The sequence below is a fragment of the Magallana gigas genome, chromosome 4, assembly GCF_963853765.1.
Source record: "Magallana gigas chromosome 4, xbMagGiga1.1, whole genome shotgun sequence".
NCBI lineage: Eukaryota > Metazoa > Mollusca > Bivalvia > Ostreida > Ostreidae > Magallana > Magallana gigas.
Window position 1 is genome coordinate 52,703,108 of NC_088856.1, and position 13,549 is coordinate 52,716,656.

The following is a 13,549-nucleotide window of genomic DNA, read 5'->3' on the forward strand; positions in this document are numbered from 1 at the left end:
GAGAACATGGGAAGCCATTTGCAATTTACTGAGAATTGTGGGTTCAATTCTGATAACAGAAAATTCATTAGGTCAAAGGGAGCATTTTGGTTTTTAGTTTTGAGTTAGAGCTCGCAGTGCTTGCCGACATTTGTATATTAAATGATATTGTCCTACATGTTCTTCGGACTTGGTTTAACAGGTTGGGACCAATCATCCAAATGGGTCTTCATAGCCTGTTTAGGATGTAATGTCCAAAATAGTCAGTCACACTCTTTAAAACAAGTTATATCTATGAGAAATTTTTGTTTAAAAAGAATTTAAATGGCTTCCTGTCTTTTAAGCTCTAAAGTGTCCTGTTTGCAACAAGAGCAATTTTTCTTCTTCAAAAATAACCAAAGTTTTATATGAAATAGTCAAATGAACAAAAACTGGAATAAAGTGATATATCATTTTTTTCAGAACATGAGTAAAAGTATCTGACCATGGACAAGCGCTGGGCCCAGGATGTGTTACGGTGTGGTCTCTGTGAGACCCCGGGCCCCCCTATGTACTGTGACATTTGTCACATACATCTGTGTAACGCCTGTGTGGGGGAACATCTCTCTGATCAATCCAAAGAACACAAAGTGCTGCCATTTGAAAAGAGAGGATCTACTCCTAAATGGCGAAAACATTCCAAAAAATTATGTGAACTTTACTGTAAACAATGTGACATTCCTATTTGTACAACATGTCTTTCCTCTGAAGAACACAGTGGCCATAAATTTATTGAAATAACTAAAAACATTGACAGCAAGAAAGAAATATTTCAAAAAGATTTACAAGAACTAGAGAAATCCATTTATCCCACATACCAAGAGATTGCATCCATTATTCCAGTCCAGAAATCTGCTCTGAATGAAAACTCCCAGAAATTAACAACAGAAATCGACAGACATGGAGAAGACTTGCACAGAGAAATAAATACCATTATCAGAAACATGAAATCTAACATGGAGGAAATGGACACCAAACACCTGGCTGTCTTAGACAAACAGGAAGATGAAATTAAACACACCATTTCTGAAATCACACAGACCATTACTGAACTGAAGACCTTACTGGACTCCAATGATGTCAGCCGTGTCTCTGCCTACAAATCCAGGAATGATGAATTCAGAAGATTGCCTCCTAAACTCACAGTGTCCTTACCAAGTTTTACTTCTCAGAAGATCAACAAACAACAGCTTTATCAACAGTTTGGTTCTCTGTCAGCGTCATCTATCAAAACAGAAGAACATGGCTACACCATGGAATCTCCCGGTGCTGAGTCCTCTCCCCCGGACAGACCGCTCATTGGTGTACCACGGATCATCACACAGATAATCACCGAGTGTGGAGTATTACGCAGTGTGTCCTGTCTGAGTGATGAGGAGATGTGGACGTGTGGTGAGGACAACATCATGAATCTGTACCACCTCAGTGGGAAACTAGTGAAGTCAGTCCAAACCAAGTCAGGGAACGATCCAGAGGACATAGCAGTGACAAGGAGTGGGGATCTAGTTTATACTGATTACGGTGATAGAACTGTGAACATAGTCAAGAATACACAGATACAGACAGTGATCAGACTACAGGGATGGAGACCTGACGGTGTCTGTAGTACCTCCTCTGGTGACCTCCTGGTTGTCATGAACAGTGATGATGATAAACAAACAAAAGTTGTGTGTTACTCTGGCTCCACAGAGAAACAAAGTATTCAGTACAACGACAAAGGACAACCTCTCTATTCATCTGGTGGATTATATAACACTAAATACATCAGTGAGAACAGGAACCTAGATATCTGTGTGTCAGACCATGGAGCCCGTGCAGTAGTGGTGGTCAATCAGGCCGGGAAACTCCGGTTTACCTACACTGGTTGTCCCTCTACTACCAAGGGATCCTTTAGTCCACACGGCATCACAACAGACAGCCAGGGTCGGATCCTGACAGCAGACTATGACAACGACCGTATCCACATCCTGGATCAGGACGGACAGTTCCTCCGCTACATTGACAACTGTCATTTACAGGATCCATGGGGTTTATGTGTGGACACCAGAGACAACCTCTTTGTGGCTGAGTACTACACAGGTAAAGTGAAGAAAATGCAATATGTGTAGAACATTACACAGCAGTGTAACATTGTTTATATGTATTACATGTTGACCAACTGACTGTGTGGATATATATAACATGTATTAGCATAAAGATAATTAATTATATTATATAATAGAGTCATGCATATAAAATATACTTCCATTTAGTTCATGTCAACAATATCATTGTTTTGTTTATCATGTTTAAACATTATAATAACAAACTGTTTTAGTGTAGTGATTGTATTGTCCACAAATTGACTGTTTATACATTTAATGTCAAAACAAACTGTGTACATTATAAGAATAGAATCAGAGAAACCTTGTTTGGTATTTGTCAAAGAAATCCAAACATTTTAATGTTGATAAAATGACACTAATGGTTGAATTAAATATCTGTAAACAAAATCTTTTTTACCTCTCCTTTATCATGTTTATTATAATTTGAGTTAATTTCAATCATTTTTTATATGCATAGAAATATAAATCATGCATATTCTTTTCTTCAAAGCAGAAAAACTGAAGGTTCCACATTTGTTGAACATTAGAATGGTGTTTATTTGATCTTTGTTCCGTTTTAAAGATTTCTGTCACTGAAGATTGAGTAAATTTTTTTTTCTTACACACTAGTATTAAATCCTGCAGTTGTACGTTGTATACTTTAAATAATGTGTTATCATGTCTAATAAATGATTTGTAAACAGCTTTGTTAATTGGTTTTAATTAGTTTTTGACCACATAATTTTAAATATTACGGTAAAATTGAAATGGATTTACAGATTCAAATGGATGGAGGAAAATGAATGTTTGCATGATCTGGTAAAAATTGTTAAAACTGTAACCCCCTTCCCCTTTTTATGAATCGATGTTTGCAAAAACAATAGACTACCTGAAAGGTTCAGCCAAGGGCTATTATAATAGTACTCAGATGACCGTCAAGACCTGTGGGCTCTTGTCTATTTTCCTGAAACGTTTGGTAGAATATTTTATTGTAACGAAAAAATTCATCGCGTCAGCCATTTTTTGAATTACATTGCCTTATTTTTTAATATCAAACAATTATAAAAGCATGAAATATTCGGCATAGAGTTTCTAAAATGTCGCACTATTTGCAGACGTTGATATGCATATACTAGTTATTACATGCGCGGATCTAGATTTTTTCCGGTGGGTTCGACGTTCATTTGAGTTTGGCGGGGGGAGGGGGTGGGGGGGTGGTCTGAGGCATATTTTTGGCAGTTTATTTTGTAAATATAAAGAAATTTAAATTTTGCAGGGGGGGGGGGGGCTTGACTGGACTCTCCTCACCCCATCCCCTTCTAGATCCGCGCACATATCAATACCTTAAAACCTTTAAAATTAGCCGGATTTGTTAATACGCCGGTTTTCGAAATAGCCACTTATTTCTTGCATTGAAAATTACTTTGAAATAAGCATGTTTTGAAATAAGACAGTCATGACAGTGCCTTTCATTCAGGAAAGATTGTGTTTTTCTACAATCAAGATATTAAACACAGTATTATTTTAATTACTTGTATTTTATTATAAAGGTATATAACAAATATGATTAGTTTTAAAATAAAACATCGAAATCTTAAGGAATAGGTCTAGTAGTCGCCATTGCTAAAAGCTCACTGTTTTAAAGATAGACGCGCAAAATTAAAGACACAAACATTTTCATTTAACTCTTACAGATGTTTAGCTGGATATTCTAGATCAAACAAGTAGTTCACAATCTATCTTATTGGTTTCATATTAAGCCGTGGTTTTGCTCTCGTCGTTTCCCGGTATTTTGTTTGGATAATGAGCCGTGAATTGAAAATAAATAAACAAAAATACAAAGTTGACAACGTAAATCTAGGGGAAATGTTAGCTTTTTAAAAGTATCTTTAGGCAAAGAGCATTGCTTCGAATTCTAAGTTGAAGAGGGCAGTCATACCCCTAAAAATCTTAAAGTGCAAAAATAAAAAAAATCGAAATTTATATTCGGGGGTGTTGTTGCAGGGAAGGGGGTTGTTATTTACTACCGAAAAACTTTATTACAGTAATTTATATCATGCTTTGAATAATTTCAATACATTTTTTTTACAGTTACAGAAAGGTGGAGGGACAATTTTGTAAAGCCATACTGTGATTTGCAAACATGTGAGCTCCCCGTTCCCGTGCGTTGCTATATGCCTTTTATTTACTATTAATTTTCCTATATATTTACTTTTATGGGCTTAAAATTACCCACCTTCGCCGATCTTTTTAGTGGTAATGTTGCAATGGTGCGGCTTACCAATGACATTATTATTTGAAGACATTCGGACATCATTTAATACATATGTAGTAATAAGCAATAAACTCATGAGTTATGGGGGGTCATACTGTGAAAGATATGTTCTTTTTAATATTTGTATGGATTTTCACAGAAGAAGTAAACAAGTATTTTATTCAGTCAGCACAAAATCAAAATTTTCATATACTCTTTCTGTGCTGTTACGATAGGCAATGTTGTTTTTTCCATCGGGTTCGAAATTCAATTAATTTCTAGGGTATATATATTTGACTTCTTTACTGAAGAGCGTTAGTCCGTGCAGTTTTACCGCCAATGTATCTGTAGTTTGCAGTCAGGTCACAAATGTAAGTTTACAAATTATTTGCTGTTTTAATCAAAGTTTACTAATTATTATATCAATTCTCATTTGTTATAACATTTAAGTCTTTTCTAAGATACCGTAGTATTTACTTCTTAAGTGAAGTTTTTATAAGTCTCGATAAAGTTGCATAGTATTGTAACGAGTAAACACACATAATAGTTATTTGTGTATTGCATTAATGTTAAACATTTTTAGTATTTTCTGTGTTTGCGGAACATGCTTTTTGGGTAATGATATATGTATTGATATTTTTCCTTTGTAATATTGTAGCTTCTTACCTACATACACAAGTACGCAGAATAAAGCAAATAGAAAAGTGCTCGTGTTTCGGGTTAACTATGCACAAGGCATTATAGTAAGAAGATTTCGTATACCATGGCATCAAACCCTGATCCAGGAGAAACAGATACTGTACGGGAACCTGATTTGTTGGAGGAAAAGAAACCTGCTCCAGGACAAAACAAACACCCTGATCCAGGACAAAACGAACAACCTGATCCAGGTAACGTCAAAGACCCTGACCCAGGGATAACTGAAATTCAGCAGAATCCTGATATAGGACAGTTAGACCATAAAAAAGATCAACAATCTCTTCATGAAGCAGATGAGAAAACTATCGATGCCATCCCGAAATCACTCGGAGCAAGAGCACGAACAAAAACGGCAGCAGGTAAAGGATTTTACCAAAGTCAACTTCATGATTTTCAAAAAAAGTTACAAAAACATTGGACAAAGATGGAAGATTTATTGATAAATCTGGACAAAGCTGAAGTTGGTGATTTACAGAGACTTAGGAAGATAGAAGATGAGTTGAAGAGAGTTCGTACCAAGCACAATGCTGTGTTCAAAGATTTTATGTTATTTCTTACTCGAAATAGTGACAAAGAAATGATCCGAAAAAGTGAAATTGAGTTTGAAAGAAAAGAGACTGTAGTTACCTCAGTATTAACTCGCCTTCAAGCATTGAAATTAGAAGCCGCTGAAGTTTTATCACAGAGAATTTCAGACAGTGAATCATCTAGTGCATCCTCTCAACGATCCTTTGTTAACAAAAAGGACTTAACAGAACAATATGTGTCGCAACATTTTAGTGATCCAAAACCAATTGAAGATCTCTATTTGAAAACAAAATTGAATAAAGAACAATATTGTGAATACAAAATCCCACAAGAAAAGGAACCATTTTATGCCGAATCATTGTGTTTAGAAAAACCTAGAGAAAAACTGAAAGTTCAGGCAACACCAAAGCCAAATAGATTTTATGATCAGGATCCTCCTGTTCCAAACAATCCAAACTCTCAACTACACAGCACAGTACAAGACGACTCGGTTCTAGGAGGACTTGTGCAATTTCTCCTCAAGAAAGACTTACTATTAACCAGATTTTCCAAGTTCAATGATAGTCCTGAAACATTTATTGTGTGGAAAACTAGTTTTAAGAGCATTGTGAATGAACTTAATGTTTCACCATTTGAAGAAATGGACTTGCTTGTAAAGTGGCTGGGGCCAACCTCCAGCACATTTGCTTCTAGTATCCGTGCTTCCAATGTTCATGCACCTGAAAGAGGACTTCAGAGGATATGGGAACGTCTACACGACAGATACGGGCGCCCAGAGATGGTTGAAGCAACTATAAAGAAAAAGTTAGACAGCTTTCCAAAACTTTCAAGTAAAGAAATGAACAGACTTTATGATTTATTGGACATATTGTCAGAGTTAGAATCTACAAAATCTGATGTTCATTATTCGCAACTGTTGTCATATTTTGACACTTCCTCCGGGATCAATCCTATCGTCAACAAACTACCCTACGGTCTTCAGGAAAAATGGACGACTCGTGCCTCAATGTACAAGAAACAGTATAAAGTACCATTTCCACCACTGTCTGTGTTTATTGACTTCATTAGAGATATGAGTGAAGTGAAAAATGATCCAGCATTTGTGTATGACAACCCGCGTATCGCCCCAAGTTCAACACCTGCATGTGGAAATAGACGAGACAGTATTCTGAACCGGAAAACATATGTTCAACAAGAAACGATGAAACGCTGTCCTATTCATAAAGCTGAACATTCATTGTTGTGTTGTAGACAGTTTCTATCAAAGCCACTTGAAGAACGACGAAAGTTTTTGAAAGAAAAGCGCATTTGTTTCAAGTGTTGCGAATCAACAAATCATATGTCCAGAGACTGCAACGTTAAAGTGAAATGTGAAAAATGTGGCAGTAATAATCACAGAACATTGATGCATGTTGATAGATTAACGAACTCTTTTGAAAACCAACATTCAACTGTCAGAGAGAATGGCGGGGAGGATAACGCATCAGAAAATGTTGCCTCAAAATGTACCGTGTTGTGTGACAAACCCTCTTTAGGACGTTCTTGTGGGAAAATAGTGTTAGTGAATGTGTTTCTACGTCAAGATCCTAACAAAGCCATAAAAGTCTACGCTATACTGGATGATCAAAGCAATAGAACACTCATTTCTCCTGGACTTTGCGATCGTCTGGATGTTCAGGGCCCTTCCACCCAATATTCTCTGTCATCGTGTTCAGGAACTACAACTATGACAGGAAGAAGAATCGAAGGACTGTGTGTTCAATCAGTGCATGAAGATTGTCAATATGAACTTCCAATAACTATTGAATGTGATGATATACCAAATGAAAGATCGGAAATCCCTACTCCAGATGTTGCTCGTTTTTATTATCATTTGAATTCAATTGTCAATGAGCTTCCACCAATAGAAAAAGATGTAAACATTGAACTACTGATTGGTAGAGATGTTCCAGAAGCACATCATGTGTTTCATCAGATTACTGGACCAAAGAAAACTCCATTCGCTCAAAAGCTAGGATTAGGATGGGTCATAATCGGAGATGTATGTCTCGGAAAAGTTCATCGCCCAGACCTTGTTCGTGTGATGAAAACCTCCGTTCTTAACAATGGACGTACGACACAATTCAATCCATGTGAAAATCATTTTCAAGTGAAAGAACATCAAGCTTTAGACACATATAACACTTTGTTTCAAAAGTCCCCTGATGATGACAAAATTGGTTTGTCTGTAGAAGACCGTAAATTTCTTTCACTTATGGATGAAGAATTTCAGAAGGATGAAAATGGAAAATGGATTGCTCCGCTTCCTTTTCGTTCTCCGAAACCCATGATGCCAAACAACCGATCTCAAGCATGGAGAAGAGCTCGAATTTTGGATGCTAGCTTAAAGAAAAATGAAGTGAAAAAGACTCATTTTATTGAATTTATGAAGAAAGTGTTTGATAGTGGTGCTGCAGAAATAGCTCCTGTTCTCGATCATGAAAGCAACAATGAAATGTGGTATTTACCCATTTTTGGTGTATACAATTCTAAAAAACCAAATCAAGTGAGAGGAGTGTTCGATTCGTCCGCAGTCTATGAAGGACATTCTCTGAACAAAGTGTTGATGACTGGACCTGATCTTACAAACAGTCTTATAGGAATATTATTGCGTTTTCGCCAAGATCGATATGCTGTAATTGCTGATATTGAACAGATGTTCTACCAGTTTTACGTGAAAAAAGAACACAGGGACTTTCTTCGTTTTTTCTGGTATAAAAACAATAATCCAGATCTTCCTCTTATTGAATACCGAATGTGCGTTCACGTGTTCGGAAATGCACCGTCTCCTGCCATAGCAACATATGGATTACGAAAAACTGTAGAGAATTGTGAAAACACTTATGGGTCTGATGTTAAAGACTTTGTAAATAGAAACTTTTACGTAGATGATGGTTTAGTGTCCTCACCGTCCCGTGAAAAAGTTATAGATTTGATTAAAAGAACCAAAACAGTGTTTAAAGAAAATGGCAATTTACGGTTACACAAGATTGCCTCGAATGATAGAGAGATTTTGAATAGTTTCGGTGAAGAGGACTTAAACAAGAACCTTAGAGATGTACACTTTGGAGAAAACTCAGTCTTACCCCTACAGCATAGTCTCGGTTTATCATGGGACTTAAATCATGACAGTTTCTTGTTTGAGATTCAAGACAGTGAAAAACCAAACACTCGGAGAGGGTTACTTTCATTCCTGAATAGCATTTTTGATCCGTTGGGCTTTTTGTCACCTATTACCTTGTCCGGGAAAATCCTTCTTCGACAATCAGTTGGTGCCGATTGGGATCAACCATTATCAACCGCAATAGATCACAAATGGAAAGAGTGGAAATCATCTCTACAGTGTTTACAAGATTTGAGAATTCCTAGGATGTACTTACCTGTTTCATTAAGTTGTGTTAACAACATTGAATTACATGTCTTCTGTGATGCGTCAGAAACAGCGATTGCAGCAACTGCATATTTGAAAATCACTTGTGATGACAACGCAAGCCATTTGGGATTTATATTGGGAAAAGCCAAACTAGCTCCAATGAAAGGACATACAATACCACGGTTAGAACTTTGTGGAGCCGTCCTTGCTTCAGAAATCGGACAAACTGTTTTAGAACAATTGGATGTAAAACCGAATGTTGTGAAATATTACACCGACAGTAAAGTTGTCCTTGGATACATTTACAACCAATCGAAAAGATTCTATACATATGTGACAAATCGTGTGAGCAAAATCTTAAAAGTGAGTTCTACTGACCAGTGGAATTATGTACCGACCCATAAAAATCCTGCTGACTGTGCGACACGAGGAAACTTTTCGAGTGAACAGCTACAGAATAGTGAATGGTTACAAGGACCTCAATGGCTTTTAGAACAACATGAAGAAAATGAGGTTAATAAGAACTATGACTTCCCATTAATAGATCCACAGGATGACAAGGAAATTCGTCCAGATGTACAAGTCATGAAAACCACCACTAAGATGTCAAAGAACTGTATAACTGAACTTGCAGAGAAATTTTCCAAATGGAAAACCTTTATCAAATTTGTCGCCTGTTTAAGACATGTCATCAAGTCTTTCAAGCACAGAACTCATTCTTGTTCTGGATGGCATATGTGTGAAAACAGTATCAGTGTACAATCCTGTCAAGATGCTGAAAAATTTGTGTTGAAAGAAATACAGAAAGAGTGTTTTAGCAAAGAAATACTCTCTCTACAAAATGGAAAAACTGTTTCAAAGGATAGTCGGATTTCAACCCTTTCCCCATTCATTGACAGTGAAGGTTTACTTCGCGTAGGTGGGAGACTTAATAATGTGAAGAATGTGTTACCTACTGGAGAAATCAATCCTATAATATTGCCAAATAAACATCATGTTTCAACACTCCTGATTCGATTCTACCATGATTCAGTTAGACACCAAGGAAGACATTTTACCGAGGGAGCGCTTAGAAAGAATGGCCTCTGGATTATTGGTGCAAAACGTGAGGTGTCTTCATTTATTCACAATTGTGTCACGTGTAGAAAACTTCGTGGAAAATTCGAATTACAGAAAATGGCTGATTTACCCTCTGACAGAATTACTCCTGGTCTTCCATTCACCACAGTAGGAGTGGATACATTCGGTCCATGGACAGTTTTAGCAAGGAAGACACGTGGTGGAGTAATAAACAATAAACGGTGGGCAATCATGTTCAGCTGTTTAACCACACGAGCCATACATATCGAAGTAATAGAAGAAATGTCTAGTTCTTCCTTTATCAACGCCTTACGACGCTTTGAAGCAATACGTGGACCGGTCAAAGTATTTAGATCAGACAAGGGTACAAATTTTGTAGGAGCAGCAGATGAATTAGGAATACAAACTCTGAATGTTGAAGATGGTCCGATTAAAAAACATCTACGTGAAAATGGAACAGTTTGGATATTTAACTCTCCTCATTCTTCGCATATGGGTGGCTCCTGGGAGAGGATGATTGGTCTGACAAGAAGAATCCTTGATGCGATATTACTTGATCTAAATTCCAAACAATTAACACATGAAACTTTGACAACGTTTATGGCAGAAGTGTGTTCTATTATTAATTCAAGACCTTTAGTGCAGATTTCATCTGACCCAGATTCAACTTTAGTTCTTAGCCCTATGATGCTGTTAACTGGAAAAGTGAATTACTTACCTGTGATACCGGAAAGTGATAACATCAAAGATATGTACCGCGCCCAGTGGAAACATGTACAAGTTCTCTCCGAAATATTTTGGAAACACTGGAGACAAGATTACTTACAGAACCTTCAACCCAGACGGAAATGGAGAGATGATCGACCTAACTTAAAAGTCGGTGACGTTATTCTTTTAAAAGACAGTGCAGTACATCGAACAGACTGGCCTATTGGTGTTATAACAGAAACATACCAAAGCAGCGATGGTAAAGTTCGTAAAGCTCGCGTTCGCGTCCATAAAGACGGACAAAATGTGATGTACACGCGTCCTATTAGTGAAATGGTGATGCTGAATTGTTGATCGTGAAATTTGTGTTCCACAAAATTATAATGAACCTCCACATCTGATGACTGGTAACTATGTTCCATAGTGTATCTTTGATTGTGTTCCACAATGAATGATTGTTCTTAAACCATGTGAAATTTCATATGATCATTGCAAGTGTCCATAACTTAAGTTTTTAACCATGTTCCATGGTGAAGATATAAAATTTGCATATATGTTCCATAATGATATTTTTGAAGTATCTTTGTATGAATATTACTCATGTTCCATGGTGAATATATTTTGCATTCATGTTCCATGAAATTTTTGAACTATCTTTGTTTAAAAGCGTTCCGCTATGAATTCTATAAGTTTATACAATTTTTTAATTGGTAATATTTACTTAATATTAGGCGGGGAGTGTGCTGTTACGATAGGCAATGTTGTTTTTTCCATCGGGTTCGAAATTCAATTAATTTCTAGGGTATATATATTTGACTTCTTTACTGAAGAGCGTTAGTCCGTGCAGTTTTACCGCCAATGTATCTGTAGTTTGCAGTCAGGTCACAAATGTAAGTTTACAAATTATTTGCTGTTTTAATCAAAGTTTACTAATTATTATATCAATTCTCATTTGTTATAACATTTAAGTCTTTTCTAAGATACCGTAGTATTTACTTCTTAAGTGAAGTTTTTATAAGTCTCGATAAAGTTGCATAGTATTGTAACGAGTAAACACACATAATAGTTATTTGTGTATTGCATTAATGTTAAACATTTTTAGTATTTTCTGTGTTTGCGGAACATGCTTTTTGGGTAATGATATATGTATTGATATTTTTCCTTTGTAATATTGTAGCTTCTTACCTACATACACAAGTACGCAGAATAAAGCAAATAGAAAAGTGCTCGTGTTTCGGGTTAACTATGCACAAGGCATTATACTTTCTCTCTCATGAAGAAAAATGTCTGCTATATTGGAGTTATCTCTCTTTGACCAGTAATGCATATTGACATCTACGTTATTAATACTAAACTCATCTATCACAAAAATTAAAACAATCCAACAAGACTGATTTGTACGCTACATTATACCCATTGTTCCAATAAAAAAAATCTTACCTACCATAATTTTTTTCCCAAAAATAACAAAATTCTTAATCCGTGGGGGAGGGGGGGGGGCTACAATGACTTTGACTCCAACTTCTCAATCTTTCAAACGTACATTACGGAACAATAATGTTTCCGGCGAAAAAAAGTGGGAGGCTGAACCCTCTATTCTGCTATGTGCCAAGCCCCCCCCCCCCCCTAGCCCCCCGGTTCCGACGCCTATGGTATGTGATATGGTTTGGCGGTTGCCCGGTTGGACACTTGGGTTCTCTACGGGTACTCCGGCTTCCTCCTACACAATTGACCCCCTCGCGCTAACATCTGTGCCAACGAAAGATATTAATGTAAGTTGTAGAACTTGTTTATCAGTCGTTGAAAAATAAATAAAGTTCAGTTCAATGGCCATCATGACAAAACGGAATTAGTTTCCTTGACCAACAAATTATACATGTGCACTCAAAAATGGGCATCATGGCAAAACGGAAATATGTTTTAAACAGTTTTACTTTACGATTATCATTTTCATGACTACTAAAAATCCAGAAGAAGAAAAAAGTCAGTGGTACTAAGCTTTAAGCCGATATGCGTACCATATGGTACGCATATCATAAAATGCGATAAGCTCTGCAGGTTCGGAAGATTACACTGCTCTAGTTATTTATTCAGGTCTTATTTCAGCAGGTATAACATACGTGTTTGAAGGGCTACTTAGTCTACACGTGTAGCGACTTATAAAATAAACTAAATCCGCATATTAATTGTTATTTCCTCCATAAATGAAAACTCCTATGATATGCGTTCCTACAAAAACAGATATGCATACCATAAAACAAATAAGAATTTCTGGATATGCATACCATCTGTAAGATGATGTGCGCGCGTGCATGCGTGTTTGAGTTTGGATGTCCAATGTTTTTATTTCTTCATCAATAAAAAATGTTAAAATGGATTTAACCCCTGTCACACCGAAGCTGCGTAATCACGGCGATCCCGCTGCGTCCTTAAATAATGTAAAACGCCAAGGTAAACGCAGTAGAGTCTCCTACAGCGGTGCACATTGAACATGCACAAAGTACGCGCCGTGGCTCTGCGTTCTAATAAACACGCCGTAGAAGCGTAGTGAGGTCGCCGTGACTGCGCCGTAAGATCCTCAACAGCGCCACGAGAGCTCCGTCGACGCGCTCAAGGAACGCAGCTAATCGCAGTGTAGACGCTGTGATAAGTCAACTGCGCTTGCACGGACACCTCACGGAGTCCTTTGGGATCTCACTGTGTCTCTATCGCGCTCTCACTGCGCATCCACGGCGTTTGAACAAGTTGTTTTTCATTTGGCTGCGT

At 37.1% G+C, this 13,549-nt stretch overlaps 2 protein-coding genes across 6 annotated transcripts in view; both read left to right on the forward strand.

The window, feature by feature from the left end:
* Nucleotides 1–2,746, forward strand: part of LOC136269574 (tripartite motif-containing protein 2-like) — a 106,917-nt gene extending 104,171 nt beyond the window's left edge. For all 4 annotated transcript variants that reach the window (XM_066082916.1, XM_066082915.1, XM_066082914.1 and 1 more), the window contains one exon: nucleotides 442–2,746. In XM_066082916.1, the coding sequence (XP_065938988.1) occupies nucleotides 465–2,126 (1,662 nt within the window). In that variant the 5' untranslated portion in view covers nucleotides 442–464 and the 3' untranslated portion in view covers nucleotides 2,127–2,746. The remainder of the gene's footprint in view (nucleotides 1–441) is intronic.
* Nucleotides 2,747–4,573: 1,827 nt separating this feature from the next.
* Nucleotides 4,574–11,673, forward strand: LOC117686492 (uncharacterized). 2 transcript variants are annotated; one of them, XM_066082922.1, is made up of 2 exons: nucleotides 4,574–9,914; nucleotides 10,227–11,673. In XM_066082922.1, the coding sequence occupies exons 1-2, from the start codon at nucleotides 5,120–5,122 to the stop codon at nucleotides 11,135–11,137; spliced, it is 5,706 nt and encodes a 1,901-aa protein (XP_065938994.1). In that variant the 5' UTR covers nucleotides 4,574–5,119; the 3' UTR covers nucleotides 11,138–11,673. The 2 variants fall into 2 exon arrangements, with proteins under 2 accessions (XP_065938994.1, XP_034317365.2); XM_034461474.2 differs by having other exon boundaries at nucleotides 4,574–4,727; nucleotides 5,015–11,673.
* The last annotated feature ends 1,876 nt before the right edge of the window (nucleotides 11,674–13,549 follow it).

What these genes read in the sequence shown, in the direction of transcription:
- LOC117686492 (XM_034461474.2), top strand. Translation starts at nt 5,120, where the DNA reads ATGGCATCAAACCCTGATCCAGGAGAAACAGATACTGTACGGGAACCT.